The sequence below is a fragment of the Erythrolamprus reginae genome, chromosome 1 (assembly GCF_031021105.1).
Source record: "Erythrolamprus reginae isolate rEryReg1 chromosome 1, rEryReg1.hap1, whole genome shotgun sequence".
Classification (NCBI taxonomy): Eukaryota; Metazoa; Chordata; class Lepidosauria; order Squamata; family Dipsadidae; genus Erythrolamprus; species Erythrolamprus reginae.
Window position 1 is genome coordinate 125,357,744 of NC_091950.1, and position 20,154 is coordinate 125,377,897.

At 37.4% G+C, this 20,154-nt stretch overlaps 1 protein-coding gene across 26 annotated transcripts in view; it reads right to left on the minus strand.

Annotated features, from left to right (window-relative positions):
* Window positions 1-20,154, minus strand: part of SOX6 (SRY-box transcription factor 6) — a 546,353-nt gene that overhangs the window by 354,519 nt on the left and 171,680 nt on the right. Inside the window, exon 2 of one of the 26 annotated variants that reach the window (XM_070764114.1) lies at window positions 3,427-3,483. The exons of the other annotated variants lie outside the window; for them this stretch is intronic. Coding sequence (XP_070620215.1) covers window positions 3,427-3,440 — 14 coding nt within the window. The 5' untranslated portion in view covers window positions 3,441-3,483. The remainder of the gene's footprint in view (window positions 1-3,426; window positions 3,484-20,154) is intronic. 26 annotated transcript variants of the gene reach the window in all.

Genomic DNA, 20,154 nt, shown 5'->3' on the forward strand with positions numbered 1-20,154 from the left:
TTGTAAAGTCATCCCTCTTTAAACTGAAACATGTGAAAATTAGTTTATTTGGTGGACCGTTTGAGATGACTTTAAAAAAACATGTCAAACATTTGAGTCTTGGCAAGGTTTGCTTTCAGTAATTTATTATTTTATAAACAAGGTTAAACAAATGGTACTGTAATGTGGTTGACAGCATATCCATTTATTGGCTGAAAAAAATTTGATCAACACATTCATTCTGTGATTTTATTATTTTCTTTAACCACCAATCTACAAGTTACCGTTTTCAGTTTAAAATTGCAATACTGGCTTTTAAGAATCAATCTTATTTACATTACTGATCCACTCTGGATCCTAGGGCTATTTTCTGTACCTACAAATCTCATTTGGATTGTTTTAACAAGAAACATACATGCTCTTTCTTTCTTCCACCATTAACCTAAACTCAAGGTTAATTCCTAACCTGTGAATTGTTTTTCAAGGCCACCCCAGCCACCTTTATCTAAGCCTATTAGATTTTTCTGCATTGAGCAGGAAGATCTAAAGATAACCTTTAAGACAGTGGTTCTCAACCCGTGGGTCCTAACCCTTTTACAGGGGTCACCTAAGACCATTGGAAAATGCATATATTCAATGGTCTTAGGAAGCAAGACACTGCTCCTCTATCCATCTCCGGATGGGTCGGCCCACATGCAAATAGACTATTGCAAAAAAAAAAAAGTACCTTGGTAACTTCTGAGCATGCACAGAAGCCAAATTTCAAGCACTGCACATACATCACCATCTTGTTTTGGGCTCTTTTTTTTTTGCATTTTTTTTTAAATTTGGCACTGCGCATGCAGACATGTGCAAAGTGCATGAGCGGCCACAAGGCAAAGCCACACAGCGCAGGAGGAAGTAAACCAGCAATGAGGAAAGTTACAACCCACCCCTGAGTGTCCTAATAATTTTATTATTTTATGGTTGGGGGCTCACTGCAACATAAGGAACTGTATTAAAGGGTTGCGGCATTAGGAAGGTTGGGAAGGAGTGCTTCAGTTAACCATACACTGCAGGTCTGATCAGGATCTCCCACACTAAAGTACAAGAGGACAGAACAGGGATTCTGTTATAAAATTCTAAATTATCTGGTATCAGTTTTGATTATGGAAAATTGGATTTGATAACAGTATTAACTGATAATTTTATTAACCTTGTAATATATCAATATGGTATGGTCTATAATTTTCAATGAAGAGGTCTTTAAGTCTACAGTGAACTTATTTGGCAAATTATTGTTGTTATAATTATTATTAATAATAATAATAATAATAATAATTATTATTATTATTATTATTATTATTATTATTAATTATTATTATAATGATTATGCAGAAGATAGATGTACTGTATTTTTGCTTACATACTATTATAGGTAGACCTTGACTTATGATAATTGAGCCTGGAATTACACTCAAAAGTCATAGCAGTTAATAAGTAGGTCACCATGTGACTGAGCTCAATTTTACTATTATTTTTGGGGCGGTCATTAAGCAGATATAGCAATCATAAACTGAACACCGTGGTTGTTAAGTGAATACCACAATTGTTAAGCAAATCCATTAGGTGGAATGGGCACTTTTTGCTTGAAATTGGAAGCAAACACCAGTTTCTGGCAAAAGAAATTGTAAATAAGGGTCATTTGACCACAGAACACTGCAAATGGCTGTAATTGTGAGCTGGTTGCCAAGCACAAGGCAACCATGTGATCATGCAAGGATCTGGTCATTGGAAATTTAAATCCAAATCATAGGTAGCCCTAGAAAGGTCCAGCATAACTTCAAGTGGTGACTAAGGGAGAAGTTATAACTCAAGGGCTACTTGTACAGTATACTTCTGTATCAAAATTTTTAAATATAATTCAAATACTATATATAAACATTTCAGGAATTTATCTTGTACTCCTATACTTTGCTTCCCACTCTTTGATTTCCTGATATAATAATATCCTGTGATAATTTTGTTTATCTCAAATTCTTGTAACTATCTAAGGGACACTTGCAAATAGTTTTTATTCAATCTTGAAGTGGGTATAAAATCCAGCACTTCATTATAATAAAGAAAAAAGATGGGGATAATTTTTTTTCCCTCAGAAAACAAAGTATATTGTAACCATTTAAACATTTAAAGTATATTGTAACCATTCCAAAATCATTTCCGATCACTAAAACCAGAACTATATCATCTGTAAATTGGACTGTTCATAAAATGAGGTATGTTACAAAGTTTTAATTAAGTCTATTTGGACCGGGAGTCACTTCTCACAGTCACTCATGCCCTCATCACCTCGAGGCTCGACTACTGTAACTCTCTCTACATGGAGCTACCTTTGAAAAGTGTTCGGAAACTTCAGATCGTGCAGAATGCAGCTGCGAGAGCAATCATGGGCTTCCCTAAATATGCCCATATCACACCAACACTCCGCAGTCTGCACTGGTTGCCGATCAGTTTCCGGTCACAATTCAAAGTGTTGGTTATGACCTATAAAGCCCTTCATGTCACCGGGCCAGATTATCTCAGGGACCGCCTTCTGCCACACGAATCCCAGCAACCAGTTAGGTCCCACAGAGTGGGCCTTCTCCAGGTCCCGTCAACTAAACAATGTCGGTTGGCGGAGCCCAGGGGAAGAGCCTTCTCTGTGGCGGCCCCGACCCTCTGGAACCAACTCCCCCCAGAGATTAGAATAGCCCCTACCCTCCTTGCCTTTCGTAAGCTCCTCAAAACCCACCTCTGCCGTCATGCATGGGGGAATTAAGATAATCTTTCCCCCTAGGCTTCTACAATTGATGCATGGCATGTTTGTATGTATGTTTGGTTTTATAACAAGGGTTTTTAGCTGTTGTAGTATTGGATTTTTACATTCTGTTTTTTGTCACTGTTGTTAGCTGCCCCGAGTCCACAGAGAGGGGCGGCATACAAATAAGTAAGTAAGTAAGTAAGTAAGTAAGTAAGTAAGTAAGTAAGTAAGTAAGTAAGTAAGTAAGTAAATAAGTAAATAAATAAATAAATAAATAAATAAATAAATAAATAAATAAATAAATAAATAAATTAATAAATAAATAAATAAATAAATAAATAAATAAATAAATAAATAAATAAATAAATAAATAAATAAATAAATAAATAAATAAATAAATTAGGAAGTATAAACCTTTCCCATAAAACAGGGATTCCCCAAACTCTGGGTCATGGCCTGTTACTGAATCATGGGTGTCCAGAACCAGGCTGTGCAAGTGGAGCTGCGTGTCCAACCATCCCCTCTCCCCTCACTCCATCCACCCGCCACCAATCCTCCAACCCAGAAAGGTTGGAGACCAGTGCCATAAAAGATCACATTTGTAAGGATTTAATTCTTAGATATGTTATAAAAGTATACTAATTCAAAGTTTAATATGAAGTACACACCTTGAGAATTGCATGTGATCCTAGGTAGGTAAGTCTTCCTGCTATAGTTTTACAGGTCTGTTGGGAGAAATAGTGGATTTCAATGCAAAATCCTTGTCCTAAATATTTTATTCATCAGTCAATCATTTTTCTGTCTTTCTTTTTTCCACTTGTTTGGAAGTAAAACAAAGAAAGACCTTACAGACCTGGAGATAAATGAGACGATGCAGGTTAGTGGATGTTTTTCAACTTTCCAGTCTAGCCACACTTATTCTCATAATCTACATAACAAACATAACACTCATCCAGCTAGTGCAGGGGGGGGATATTCAGTGAGTTGGGGTGTTAGTTTATCTTTGAAAATGGACACAATCTGAAATGTGGGCTCTGTTTTGTTTTATTTTTCTGATAAATCTTCCTGGCTCTCATATTCCCACTCACCTTCCATTAGAAAAATATTGTACCCTCAAGTAGAGTAATGAATGAAACTTTCAGATTATTATTTTGGAGGCATAATGGATTTTCACTGTTTTTAATGGCCTCACACAAAGAGGCTTTGTGAGGCGTTTTGCAATTCACACAAATAGACCAGTATAGAGTCAATGTTTGTTTTTTGTAATTAACTGCAGACGCATGTCAATTTTTCTATAGACTTTTACAAGTTGGCCATTAAGAGATGCACTAACCAGATTTGCAGAAAAGAACGACTCATTTTTACAATGAAGTTTCTTTAAATAGAGGAGCATAAAACAAAAGGATACCTGAGATTTATTTCCATTACTTAGGCCAGGTGATTAATTTAGAAAATAATCAGTGTAGGGCTGCTGCAGGACCATCTGAATCTCACATGTACATTAATTAGCAACTCTGTAGCCCATGGTGAGTATGCTACACAGTGAGAAAGAAGCATTACTAAGGAATTAAACTGTGAGTCTTCGGAGAGGGGCGGCATACAAATCCAAATAATAAATAAATAAAATAAATTAAATAAATACACAGATTGAGAATCGGAAATAAAGTTGTTTCTGTTCTGGTTTCTTAGTCACTATTTTATTAATTTTTGGGTCATAATGATTGTAATTTCTAAAGAACTCATTGAGTGTACAAGTGCTTTAAACTTTAAACCAGTGTTCAATGACATCAACATGCCCAAAAATTACAACTCAGCCCAGATGCCATCCCTGACAGCTCCAATTTAAATATTTTTAATTGTTTTTTTTTTAAAGTAATATTTTAAATGGGCAAGATCTTTCAAGTTTTTGAGAATGAGATTTCTGGGTAACCATATGATAATTCAAACTCTTACAGAACTGTATTAATTGCATTGTTATTTCTATGTTTCAGTGCCTAAAAAATTACATTAAAGTGCCCAGCTTCTGAAATGATAACTAGTACTTAATTTTTATTAGTTCAGAAGTGTATTGCATCCCTTACAATTCTGCATAGGTATATATTGGAACCATAAAATACAGTATTAATTCTCAAAGAACACAAGGCATTGCCATCTAGGACGATCTGAAAAATCAGCAGTAGTGGGACATACTCTGCTTTCTATTGGACATAGGGTCCAATTTGAAGTCACATATATGTGGATACTAGCAGCCACATCAAACTACCCTGTGCAATTATAAAGAACGATCATCACAATCTATCCACATTCCAGTAACTTCAACAGAAAGGAGCCATGCCGAGATTAAAACAGCCTCACCAGAAAGAACATCTAGCGGTGTCCTGGTTCACAAACAATCCAATTAGGAACCAACTCATGTGGAATTTTCCAATGTAAACCAATAAAAGATCCACCTATACAAAGGAACCAATAACCAGCCTGACATCAAGACAGACTCAACAGGAACCAATGCTGATGGAATTTCTTCAGAAAGCACCAACCAGGGACTTTCAGGGAAGAGATGGCAAACTGAGAACACAAAGCAACAACTAAAGGAGAATGAAGAGCCAGAAAGTTGGCTGACTCTTGATGATTCCTCTCTAGGTAACGGGAAATTTGAGATTGTCCACAAGAGATCTAGAGCACAGGTGGGTTTCAGCAGGTTCTAACCAGTCCCGGAGAACTGGTAGCAGAAATTTTGAGTAGTTCAGAGAACCAGTAAATATCACTTCTGACTGTCCCTGCCCCCATCTATCCTCTGCTTCTCAAGTCCCAGCTGATCTGGAGGAAATGGGAATTTTGCAGTAACCTTCCCCTGAGGTGGGGAGGGAATGGAGATTTTGCTGTATTCTGGAGTGGGGTGTGAATGGAGATTTTACAATATCCTTCCCCTAGCCGCCCACCAAGCCATGGCTACCATCACATGACAACGAAGCCATGCCCACCCACCAATCCATGTCCACAGACCTGGTAGTAAAAAAATTTGAAACCTACCACTGTTCTAGAAATTGCTCTTCAGAAGATCACAAGACATCAGTTTTTGAGCACTGGGAGAAGAAGAAATAGCAGTCTTGCTCAAACCACAGTGAGTGCTTTAGGAAGGACACTGGGTTTACATATTTCCTATTCTAATCACTTTCAGAAATTGCTTTTTAATTGTTTTTCAGCTATTAGGAATCTTTGAAGCAACAAGCGTTTTAGAACTGGATCTGTTACTTTTCATTCTTAATGGGGGGGAAATCAGGTTTAAGGACTTTAAACAATTATCTTTTGGGATATTAATTAAAGAAGTGTGATTACAACACTGATGTTGTAAAATTACAGATGTACTGTGGATACAGATGGATTTGTAATAATATTTCAAAATTAATTATAAGAATTCTTTCCATGGGAAAATGAAATGTTATTTTGAATTCTTTAAAAAATATGATAGGGTAGACACGATAGATTACAAAGGGAACTATAGATTACGATCAAAAATTAAATGAAATGTTTAACATTGGACATATTAATTGATAATTTGTGATAAAAGGGTGCAGAAATTAATTTGAAGAATATCTGCCATTATAGATAAACTTTGTTTAAAAGGTTTGGGAATAAGAACAGGTTTTTCTGAACAAGACTGACACTGATCTGAAACTGGATTTAAAAAGCACGGGCTATAAGAATGATACATTGAAGATGGATGGATGGATAGGTGGAGATATATATATATATTTATAATTTTAATAATTAAAAGGGATATATTAATAACAAACCAAAAGAATGATCTGCATAACTTTCCTATATTGGATTTACAAGAAACATATTAAAAATGTGAAGAATTTTGTGAAAAGAGACACAGAAAAAAATGAAAAGAAATCAATACTTAAAATAAAAGAAATATAAAGTTAGTTTATTTGATCAAGTTAAAATAGATATATTGTTTCTAATAGCCTTTAATAGAATTTCTCTGATTGGAACTGAAGGACAAGAATTTCAGATATTTCTTTATAACTAGGACATGAGATATAGGAAGAAGATATGATTTATAGTATTTTTAGAGAAGGTGATAAGTTACTAAAATTGTTTGTATTTGTGAGATATATATATATATGTGTGTGTGTGTGTGTGTGTGTGTGTGTGTTTTATGTCGGATCACCCTGGTATATTGAAGGAACGTCACAGCTCCTTTTTGCCTCTAGGCCCAACCCAGGACCATTTCAAGGCAGTTAATTTATTCACAGCCGACAACTATATTCTGTATGTATCAAATGTTTTTTTGTTTCAGCTAAAGAAAAAAAAAACATTTGATACATACATACATACATACAGACAGACAGACAGACAGACAGACAGACAGACAGACAAACAGACATATATATATGTGTGTGTGTGTGTGTGTAGATTGTTCTGAGTTCGGGTTTTGCCCTGTGTAATATTTTGCATGTCTATGCGACGTTTCGGTGAAATCACATTCACCATCATCAGGCAGAAGTTTTAAGCTTCGTGCTGCTGTAAATATGGAATATATATATATATTCTTTTCTATTTCTATTTTTTATTTTCTGCATTTTTTCTTTTTATTATTTTAGTTTGTATTAGTTTTAATATTTTTAATTGTAATGTTTTTTAAAAAAATATTATAAAAACGGAATACTCAGGTATCAATCAGGAACCAGCTTTCTTGGATTTTTGACATGGACCAATCAGAGATCAGGTTCAAATACAAGAGTCCAATTAGGGTAATTCAGTTATTTGTGAGATATACCTCAAAGCAACTCATTCTGTCTCCGAAGATGCCAACTACAGTTGCTGGCAATACTAGAACAAAGGCGATATTCAGAACAAAAAAAAAATAGATCATGGCCTTTCAGCCTGATAACACATCACTGCTTCAAAATGCAATACAAGCAATTAACAGCTACTGGGAAATCAATAAACTTATAACTACTGTACCTCTAAAATTTCATAGTGAACTTCAGTTTTGGCAAAATGTCTGCCTCTATAATAGGAAACTGACTATGTAGAGAAACTATGTATAAAAATAACATATTTAGACAAACCCCCATCAAACTGACCTATGCATTTGGGTTCTGTTAGTTGTTCAAAGCTAAATAGAGTTACTTCCCATTATCTCCCTGGATAGCTTCAAAATCAATCTGAGATTGAGTTGATTTTTGATGCCCAATTTGGCTCTGAATGGAATCTTGGAGTTTGTGAATACTTCTGATTGTAACTATATGTTTGACATATGATTGGCATGATGTTGCACTTTGTTTTAGAAAAAGGCCTGGTGAGACCACTTCATTTTTTTTATACCTCTGCAAAATTGAAGTTTATATCTATGCATGTAGCTTTCCTACATGCAAAAACCTTTTCTTCCATTAAGAGGAACAAGACTAATGTACTGTACTGTGCATTCTCCATATGAATCATGGGAATAAACAGATTGTGACAACACAGCTGTGCTGTAAAGTATCTTGACATGGGATGATGTGGCAAGGCCTCAGAAACAATCACTTCCCCAAATGGATGAAAAGGGACTTGGTTTGATCTTGGTCACCTTTAAAGTCCTGGTAATAAAGTCATTGGAAAGTTGGTTCAGCGTAGTGGTTAAGGCATCAGACTAGAAACCAGGAGATTGTAAGTTCTAGTCCCGCATTAGGCACAAAGCTAACTGGGAGACCTTGGGCTCATCACTTTCTCTCCACTCTAGAAAGGAGGCAATGGCCACAATTATCACTTTTAAAAAGTTTTGCCAAGAAATCTGCAGGGAATTCTCCAGGCACTCACCAAGAATCAGGGGAGAAAGATCTTATTATAACTGTTCGCTGTACTGCCATTTATGTGTTATCACTTACAATATTCTGCAGTTATTGTAATTGTTTTTTCTTTTTCAAATTTTCATGGTGAAATTCATGATGCTTTTTTCTTTCTCGTCTACTGCTCTTACTCCACTATATCATTTTCTCCTTTGTATTAAACTCTGCATAAAATCTAATGTAAACAATAAAGGCAAATATCTTTGGGAGACCTGACAAATGTTTAAAAAGCACCTAAAGACATGTTATTTCTAGCTACAGATCTTCCTCTATTTTTATTTTTATATATTTACTAGGCAGGAGCCTTCCTTTTGTAAACTTAAAAAAACCCCAGATTGCCACAGCTCCAATGCCATATTTTATAGGCTACACAAAGTGCATGAAGCTATAAACAATAGCAACTGAATAACAAAGGTCAAACATTTATACTTGATCTTTTGTCACTGATTGTGCAGAGGAAGAAGTTGTTCCATAAAAAAGGCTATTATCTGATAACCTAATACAAAGATATCTTTAGAAATCATACATAAACACTAGAACTGTAACCAAAAGCAAGTAACTTGATCTTGTGGCACAGGCCTTAGATTCTTGATATAGCCCCAAGATATCAGAGTCTGGGTATAAATGGCTACAATCAAGATGAAAAACTAACTTGGCACATATATAAAACTCAGGCAGAATGCTATAAAGTAGACATTCATGACCCCGAAATACTGTGTAAAAGTGTATACATCTTTTTCCCGAAATGTATAAACCATGCAATCATTAAAAAAAAAATCCTCTTAAAGTGATGAATAAAATGTTTACCTGTTATTCATTAATAGAGATCCATTAGGTATCCAAAATGATTCTAAAATTATCCCAGGAAGATTTTCTTGTATAGATTCATTGCAATTTCTGTTATGAGGACAAGGTGTACTTGCAGGACCGAAAAACATTTCTCCCTCTAGGCCAAATGGCCATTCTCACATAAATATAGAACAACAGAGTTGGAAGGGACCTTGGAAGTCTTCTAGTCCAACCCCCTGCTTAGGCAGGAAGCCCTATGCCATTTGAGACAAATGGTTATCCAATCTCTTCTTTAATATATCCAGTGTTGCAGCATTCACAACTTCTGGAGGCAAATTGTTCCAATGGCTAGCTGTCCTGTCTAAGTTTTTCCTTAGTTCTAGATTGCTTCTCTTGGTTGATTGGTTTCCACTAATTGCTTCTTATCCTGCCTTCAGTTGCTTTGCAGAATAGCTTGACTCCCTGTTCTTTTGGGAAACCCCTGAGATATCGGATCACTGCTATCATGTCACCCCTAGTCCTTCTTTACATTAAACTAGGCATACCCAATTCCAGCAGCCATTGTTTATATATTTTAGCCTCCAGTCCCCCGATCATCTTTATTACTCTTCTCTGCATTCTTTCTAGAGTCTCAACATCTTTTCTACCTTATAGTGACCAAAATGGGAAGCAGTATTCCAGGTGTGGCTTTACCAAGGCATTATAAAGCATTTATATAAATTTATTTAAAAATGGACATAATTCAATGCTTCCATTTACAGTTTCATTCATTTTCTTAGCAATGGATCGATTCCTTTTTGTCAGTCTGCCTATATCACAAAGCACTGGGAATATGGTGTAAAGCAGAGGTGGTATTCAGCTGGTTCGAGCGAACTGGTAGCAGAAATTTTGAATAGTTTGGAAATCGGCAAATATCATCTCTGGCTGGCCCTGCCCCCACCTGCCCACTTTCCAGCTTGCCACTTGCCCTGCCTTCCAGGTCACTGCTCACCCTGCCTGCTCAGTTGCCCCGGCCACCTGCCCACCCATCCCACCCTATATATCTTGCCTTCACCATGCAGCCCAGCTAATCTCCATGCTTCGCCTCTGCGTCTCATCTGCTCTGTTCACCAAAGGTAAGCATGCCACCAGGGATGCACCATTCCCCATCTCCTTGCTCCAGAACTTCCGCCTGCTTGCTGTTTGCCTTGGCTGGGTTAGAGAACTTGCCATTGCCCCATTCCAACCTTGCTTCAGACCTCCACCCCCCTGCTGCCACTCACCTCCTTGGCCTACACCCCCCAGGGCTTAAGCACTAGGCCAAAGGGCTGTGGGGACAGGGGCACAAGAGGGCCAAAGCTCTTTGTAAGAAGTCCCATCCAGAAAGCACTGCAGCAGAGATCTTGCAGCCTCTTCTTCTGTCCCTTGCCAAGCCTTGGTCACTTGTGGAGATGCTCCATGTGCTCTCTGGGTCAGCACCTGCTTCTATCCACTGCTGCTCTTGCTGGGAGAGTGCCTTGTGCAATTTAGCAGCTATTAGCCACCACTTTACTCTAAGTACCATCCAGAAAGCACTGTGGCATAGAGAAGCAGCAGCCATGTTGAATGCTATTCCTCCCAGTCACAGCGCTTTGCATATGTGATTTAGAGGAAAGCAGTGTCTCACAGCTGCTAAATAAATAAATAAATCTCCTGAGTCTCAGGATCCAGGCGGCATAGAAATAAATAAATAATAGGTAGGTAGGTAAGTAGGTAAGTAGGTAGATGGTAGGTAGGTAGGTAGATGAGTGGATGGATGGATGGATGGATGGGTAGACAGATGACAGATAGATAGATAGATAGATAGATAGATAGATAGATAGATAGATAGATAGATAGAACAAGACATTCTCCCACCAGTGCAGAGAGAACTAGTCATTGCCCCGGAGAGCAGAGGGGGAGGAGAGCACGCCCCGAAAGGCCAGTCAGTTGAACCTTGCCATGTGGCAGAAGCCATGCATAGAAATCATGCATCCAGGGGTGGACAGCAGCCAGTAGCCAGCAGAAATGAAGCTCCAGCTGATCAGTGGCAGTCACTTCCTGAATTACCAGTCTTGTCTTGGCTCCATGTATGCCTAACAAATTAGGTTGAGAAGAAGAAACTGAATTTTCCCGATTATTCAGGACAAAGCAATATAAGGATTTTGAAACTATACGGAGCTCTTCCTTCAGGCTCTCTGAGTCTTCTCAAGAGAGTCACCAAAGAACAGAGCGATACCAAACACTTAAAATAATGAATTATATAAGATCCCCATGGATGTAAAAAAAAAAAAGGCCAGTGAATAAATGAAGCAATACACAAAGAAAAACAATTAAAACTTGAAATAATAAAAACTTCAAAGAAAATACTGTAAAGAAGATTATTAAACAATTCAAAGGGCAATAAAAGACGTTTTAAATCAGCTATTCATTAGGTTAAACATTCCCATATCAATACTAAAAATGATAACACGCACTGGTTATTTAATAACCAGTACCAGCAAAAATGTAAACATTTTATTACAAAGCAGTCATCTTACAAGAGGTTTATTTCAGGTTAATTAGCTTATGAATGGTGTCCCTGCATTAATTTAATGGATTGCCTCACCAACATTTATATTAACAATATTTAACAAAATAACGACACATGAATAAATAATCCATCTTTTGTTTTGCACTAGTTAGCTAGCTTCACCCAATATTCCCAAAATGTGGCTTGTTCGTAGTTCTTTGCAACCAAAACTAAAGTGATGTGCAGGTATATCCCAATAGTCTGCACATAACCATTGTAAACTCAAAATAAAAATAAAAGTTGCTACTTAGAAACATAGAAAACTGACGGCAGAAAAAGATCTCATGATCCATCTAGTCTGCCCTTATACTATTTTTTGTTTTTTATCTTAGGATGGATATATGTTTATCCCAGGCATGTTTAAATTCAGTTACTGTGGATTTACCAACCATCTCTGCTGGAAGTTTGTTCCAAGGATCTACTACTCTTTCAGTAAAATAATATTTTCTCATGTTGCTTTTGATCTTTCCCCCAACTAACTTCAGATTGTGCCCCCTTGTTCTTGTGTTCACTTTCCTATTAAAAACACTTCCCCCCTGAACCTTATTTAACCCTTTGACATATTTAAATGTTTCGATCATATCCCCCCCCTTTCCCTTCTGTCCTCCAGACTATACAGATTGAGTTCATTAAGTCTTTCCTGATACGTTTTATGCTTAAAACCTTCCACCATTCTTGTAGCCCATCTTTGGACCCATTCAATACGTTTATCAATTTCAATTTATCAACTTGATCAATACGTTTATCAATTTCCTGTTTTGTTGCCTCTAGGTCCCTGGTTCCCAGCGTGGTACCCACGCCCCACAGGGGGGCAATTTCATTTTTAATGGGGGCAATTGGAACCTTCATTAAACCTAGTTAATGGCCTTTTAGGCTTTCTCCGCATCAGTAGTTCACTTTTTGAATAATAAGAATTATATGTCATGGGGTGGGGAGGCCTCAGGATTTTAGAGATGCTTAGGTGGGGCATGCCCAAAAAAAGATTGGGAGCCACTGCTCTAGATTCATGATGGCGAACCTATGGCACGCATGCCCAAAGTGGCACATAAAGCTATGTCACCCCGCACAGGCAGCCTTGACTGTTGATCTTCTGGGTTTATGGCATGCATTATGGCAGGTGACAATAAGCTGTCATTTGTGCACACAGCAGGGCCAAAACCCAGTGTGCACATGCATACCAGCTAGCTGATCATCGGATGCACATGCACACTAGAACTCAGAAGTTCCGCTTTTCCACAGCAGGGCCCCAATTCTTGCGTGAACCTATGATGAAAACATTTGTCATGACTGCTCTAGATGAATAAAAGCTACAAATGCAGCTTTGGCTCAATTGCCAAATAAATGCTGTCATAGGGATGCAACCAGACACAAACCACTAATATCGAGAACATTCCTGTCTGCATGCAACTATGGACCTGTCACTCAATGCCTGAGAAAGTGCAATGTCATAGTCCAGTGTGACTTATTAATAATGCATTTGAGTGATGTGAGCTGTTGGTTGTAGGTGACAACCAATGGTGTTCTTTTGTCTTCCTTGCAAATCTGCAAGAAACCCAGATGTCTCTTTTGCCCCATTTTTATACCAAGAGCACCATCACAGGGCCCAATAACTTCACATACAAGATTAGAGATATCTTCACATATTCATCCTCTAATGTAATATATTGTATGGCATAAACGTCCAGCAGTGCCCTTATGGATTCTGCATTGGTCAAACAGCCCAGAATTGTGTCAAAGAATTAAAGGACATAAATCTGATTCAAAACAAGGACAAAATACTAGCAGAGCACTTTAATCTCAAGGTTAGGAACAAAGGAACTGTGCCAGCATTATAGAGTGAGAGACTGCTGAGCTCAAATGCATCAGAAGGTTTCACACTATCTCAGAAAATATTGACAAACACAATGGCTGATAAAGTAAACTACATTTTATGACACCTTATGCTTGTTAATAAAAATTGCTAGTCTGAAAAGGTACTAAACAGACGCTCCACAATTCATATGGAGTCCGGAATAATTCTTGAAAATAAAAACAGTGTAAATACTTGTGTTTGTGGAATTACAGCTTTCTGTGTTTACAATTAAAAGGGGTTTTTTTTAATGTAAAAAGGTGAGAAAAAGATGTTCTGCATTACATCTGCAAAAGATGTTCTGAACTACAGCTAGCAGTTAGTGGAAGTAGCCTGCAGTGCTGCACTCTAACCACTGCACCACCCCGGCTCTAAATTAGTTTAGGTGCATCCCTGTGTTTGGATGTCTCCCATAAAGTTCAGAGAGGGAGAGAGAAGAGGGTTTCAGAAGCCCAACTAGAGTATTCTCAATTCACAGTCTGATGAGACCCCGTTGCCCTATTTATCAGTAAAAATATTGAAAGGACTGGTGTAAACTGAGAAAGTAAGAAACAGATTATTTGTATACATACAAATACATTTGTACCTCTGCAAACATTAGAATACTGCACCAATTACTACTTTCAAGTAATGAGACTATTCATTGCAAGTGGTATAATTTTACAATTCATATTCTCATAAATGCCCAAACTAAAGAGTGTTAACCTAGCGCAAACTACAAACTAAAAGCTATAAGAAGCTAATATTCTGGCCCACTAGTCAAATCAAAGTAGAATACTATTGTGCTGCCTATCTATCTATCTATCTATCTATCTATCTATCTATCTATCTATCTATCTATCTATCTATCTATTAGATTTGTATGCCGCCCCTTTCCGTAGAGTCATGTTGTGCCACCTAGAATCACTGAGTTAGTTTATTTGTTTGTTTGTTTATTGGATTTGTATGCCGCCCTTCTCCGTAGACTTGGGGCGGCTAACAACAATGATAAAAACAGCATGTAACAATCCAATCCAATACTAAAATAACTTAAAAAAACCTTATTATAAAAACCAAACATACATACAGACATACCATGCGTAAATTGTAAAGGCCTAGGGGGAAAGAATATCTCAGTTGCCCCATGCCTGATGGCAGAGGTGGGTTTTAAGAAGTTTACGAAAGGCGAGGAGGGTGGGGGCAATTCTAATCTCTGGGGGGAGTTGATTCCAAAGGGCCAGTGCCACCACAGAGAAGGTTCTTCCCCTGGGTCCTGCCAAACGACATTGTTTAGTTGACGGGACCCGGAGAAGGCCCACTCTGTGGGACCTAACTGGTCGCTGGGATTCGTGCAGCAGAAGGCAGTCCCTGAGATAATCTGGTCCGGTGCCATGAAGGGCTTGAATTGGGTGACCATATAAAATAAGAATAAATAAATATTGTTTCTAATTATCCTTAGAATGATGATCTTATAGTCAGCTGTACTTTAGAAGGTATCAGGTATCTTGCCTTTTGTTTTCCAATTATTATTTCCTACATTTAACACTGGAAAGAAAAATGAAACTGCTATACTTTTTACTGAGCATTTAGTCCTTTACAATACTCGGAATTACTAATCAGGCTCAACAGGCAGTTGTCACAGGACCATTAATAGTTAGCTCAGCCTGAAGCAACTGTGATGTGATGATAGCCTTAAAAGGAAGAGAAGAGAATTGGCAATATGGATTAAAAAAAAAACACCTCTCTACAAATAACAACATGGAAACAGATTTTCATTACAGTGACGTGCCATTTAATTGCCCCCACTTTAAAATCTCAATTCAGAGAGTTGGAATTGTACATGGTCTTATGTATGATTCTGACATGTGGAATTTGAGGAGTGTTATTTAACATAAGAGCCGGAATGTTATGTAAGTTGAAAAACAGAATGCAATGTGTCTGAGCAAGAATAATTTGTTCTTCGGAGGGGGTGCCTTCATGAGGAAATTTTCCCAACTGAAGTAATGCTTTTATCACAATGGAACTAATTTGCAGGATTCTACAGAGACACATCTAAAGTGCTACTGCTTTTCTTTTGGCTTCTGTCGTTTTCAGGGGCTACTGAAATAGACTCCAGATCACATTAGGAACTACGCAGCTTCTGCTCAGGCAATCTCACACTACTCAGAAGAGCCTACAAAACTTTTGCCAGACCCATCCTCATCTGTCTGGAACCCATACCACATCTCAGACATCAACACCCTTGAAAATGTCCAAAGCTATTTCCCCAGAAGAGCCCTTCACTCCTCCACTCGAAACAGAATATCCTACGAAAATAGACTAACAATCCTGGGCCTAGAAAGCCTAGAACTAAAACACGATTTGAGTATTGCCCATAAGATCATATGCTGCAACGTCCTACCGGTCAATGACTACTTCAGCTTCACCCATAACAACACAAGAGCACGCAACAGATTCAAACTTAATACGAACCGCTCCAAACTTGAATGTAAAAAATATTATTTCAACAATCGAGTTAACGAAGCATGGAACTCATTGCCGGACTCAATTGTGTCAACCCCTAACCCCCAACATTTCTCCCTTAGACTCTCCACAATTGACCTCTCCAGGTTCCTAAGAGGCCAGTAAGGGGCGTACATAAGTGCACTGGTGTGCCTTTTGTCCCCTGTCCAATTGTCTTTCCTTTCTCTCACTTATCATATATATTTTCTTTCTTTCATATATCATACATGTCTATTTTTCTTCCTATGTATTTGTGTATTGGACAAATGAATAAATAAAATAAATAAATTTTCATAATTTACCTGTAACAATAGGCAGAGATTTATGAAAGCCAAAGTTTTCCAACTGTATCAACATTATCGCTTTATCAATGCATCTTTATCTGGAATGTAAAAAAAATTGCCAGATACTACACAGGGACCCAAAGGCAATTCCATATAGGATACAGACTTCTATAATTATATGGATCCTGCCATCATATGGACAAAGATGTTCTGAATTATATTTCAGTGACAAAAAGACATTTGATGAAGAAGCTACTCATCATTGCCAGAACAGCTGCTACTGAGGGAAGCATGAGATTCTCCCTGCTTTTGAATATATCTTAGCTGAGCAAGGTATTTGTATGTGGGCAGCAGCATGAATCCATATTTTTTGGATACTGATAGCAAACAGTATAGAGAAACTCATCTTCTCTGCCAGAATAATCTGCTTTTTTGGGGGGGGCACTTTAAAACAACATATGAGCTGCTGATCACACTGCAGTGTTCTCTTCTTAGCCCCACATAGGAAATCAAGTTAATACTGAACCTACGCTCATATAAACTCTAGCTCCTGGACAACTGTATGTATGTATGTATGTATGTATGTATGTATGTATGTATGTATGTATGTATGTATGTATGTATGTATGCATGTCCTTTAATTTACTACATTTGATCTTCAGTTAGTTCTCAGAAAATAGGCTTTAAGTTGGAGTCACTTGAAATAAAACTAAACAAACTTCCATCCTATGTAATGGTACCTGAACACTGGCAGCATTCTTAAATGAATTACTGCTTGAAATAGTTAGAGAGGATGTTCCAAAAACATAGTCTGCTTATTATTCCTGAAAGTTGCTAATATGTGAATGCATTAGTTTAGCCTATTCACATGCACAGCCAGTTGTTCAACAAAAATGTTGTAGTTACTACACTTCCAAAAATAAACAACCATTTCAAACAGCCACCTAATTCATTCTAGGTAGAAACCCTCTTTTAAAAAAGCAACATATTCATTTCACACATGCATGCTTCTTTGTGAATTATTCGGAAAGAGGTTAGACAGGATTGGTCATCACATGCAACAGGATAGACATTCCAGTGGTTCGTGTTCTGCTGGAATCTTATTTTGGTTTTTATAAGAGGTATTTGTCATAGCTGTTTGCAGGCTAGCCAGTCAGGCAAACTATTTATTCAGCCTCCATCAGTGTTGTTTTGAAAGAAACAAGAATTCATCAAAATATTTTTTTCCCTTTTCCTTATACAATGTTCCTCCAATCACAACACTCATACCAAAATTTGAATCAAGTTAAAGAGTACAGATCTTTGAGTCATTGAACTTATCTATATTTAGAAAACCATCAATTTTAACTATTGTTTGCCAAGCTGAGGTGTAAGGAGAAGCAGATTAATGAAGAGGTTAAAGAAGATGTATTAATCTCCTGTCCTAAAAACCAAAGAGAAGAGAGGAAGAGAAAATGTGTAATTCCTGACTTGCTATTACTGTACATGCGGCTGCTTTATACGAAGTTCATTATTGCTACTTTAATTAATAAAAAAAATAAAAATATGGTTGCAGTTAAATATATAAACTTCCTAATTAATTCTATTAATATCTGAACGTGAAAAACTGACTTAATTTCTACAGCTGCCAATCAAATTCCTCTGCTTTGCAGAGGAATGCTGACAGATGCTAAGCATGGACTTCTCCATGGTCAACACTGCAAATTTTACAGCACTAATCAGGATTAAGCCTCAATATGAATATTACTTATTTATTCTTTTTATCAACTCTTAAAAAGATTTTACTTTTGTGTTTAATTTCTAGAAATGGTTAAAATAACACTCTAATGGGAAGATCATTATCTCCACTGTTAATAGGTCTTCCTTGGAAGAAATCTATCACCATTTGCATATAGCAGAAATATTTTAAATCTCTACTAACATGAATTTGCTGAATTTGTTTATGATTTGAGGTTGATTTTATTTTCAATAGATGACACTTTTTTACTTTTCATTGTACACATTTGGATCTTCTTCCCAGACTTTGTTCTGAAATACAAGCTGGGAAAATTTATTTATTTATTTATTTTTTTTTTTATTTATTTATTTATTTTTTTATTTATTTATTAGATTTCTATGCCGCCCTTCTTGAGGCGACTCAGGGCAGCGTACAACATTAAATATAAGAATATATAAGAAATCTAATAACTATAAAATATGAAAATTTACTAAAACATTTTAAAAGACCCCATGTATACTCACACACATTCATCCAACCCAATCATATCTCGTATCAGCCGGAGACAGTCTCATCACTCATGGCCTTCATGCCCACCATCAAAGGTAGGTTTTTAAAGATTTACAAAAGATCAAGAGGGAATGGGCAGTATGTATTTCTGGAGGGAGTTTGTTCCAAAGGCCGGGACCACCACAGAGAAGGCACTTCCCCTATGCCCTGCCAGTTGACATGGGATCTGGAGAAGGCCGATTGTGTGTGACCTAACTGGCCGCTGGGATACATGAGGACGAAGATGGTCCCAAAGATAATCTCGTCCTAAGCCATGTAGGGCTTTGTATGCCATAACCAGTACTTTGAATTGAGCCCAGAGACCAATGGGCAACCAGTGCAGCTCGCAGAGTGATGTTGAAATGTGGGCAGATCTTGGCAGTCCCAGTACAGCTCGCGCGGCTGCATTTTGCACAATTTGTAGTCTCCGAACACTCTTCAAAGGCAGCTCTATGTAGAGAGCAATGCAGTAATCAAACCTCAAGGTGATAAGGGCATGAATGACTGTGAGAAGTGAAGTGGCTGTAAAGTACCCATATTTCCCCGACAATAAGAGCCTATCTTGTATATATATATATATTGAGCCTTGAAATAAGCACTTGGCCTTATTGCCATGCACTCAAAAGGCCGACAGCAATGTCTTATTTTGGGGAAAACAGGGTACATTCTACCCAGACCTGAGCTGAAGGGGGGGAAGCTATTTCTTCACACATGTGTGGAGACTGGATATCTTTTGTATATTTGCGGTTGCAGATTACAGTGCACCAGCTTGTGTGATGCCATTGCTGAAAATACGTCATGCAGCAGCTACTGCATATAATTCTCTTTTGGAAGAGTTCACTGTGTGATGAAAACCTGATTTGCTTCAGCATGTACTACTATAAGAAAATGCCACACAATACACTGTGCTAAAATTAAACAATTGTGTAGTGGTCTTAGTATGGACTGAGATATCAATCACATCATAGATTTAGAACCAGTGTAGCATGAGAGTCACGTTAATCTATGGTGACAACAAATCAGGAGTCATTTGGTAGTGTCTTTTCCAAATAACAAATGTTATTTAAAGGTATGCACTTTCTTGAGCTGCAGCTCAAGAATTTTGATAATCAGAAAAGATGTCTCCAGACTACTTCTGAAGTATAGAGCCAGTATTAGTTATTTAAGAATGGAGCCATATTTAGTCACAATTTATTCCAAAAATGAACCAAATCTAACTACCTTTTAAGCATGACTAAGTCTAGATCCATCATGGCCATACACACAAATTCCCTGGTAAGAATTTCCATTTACCTCTAGACCCTTTCTGTTTTATTCA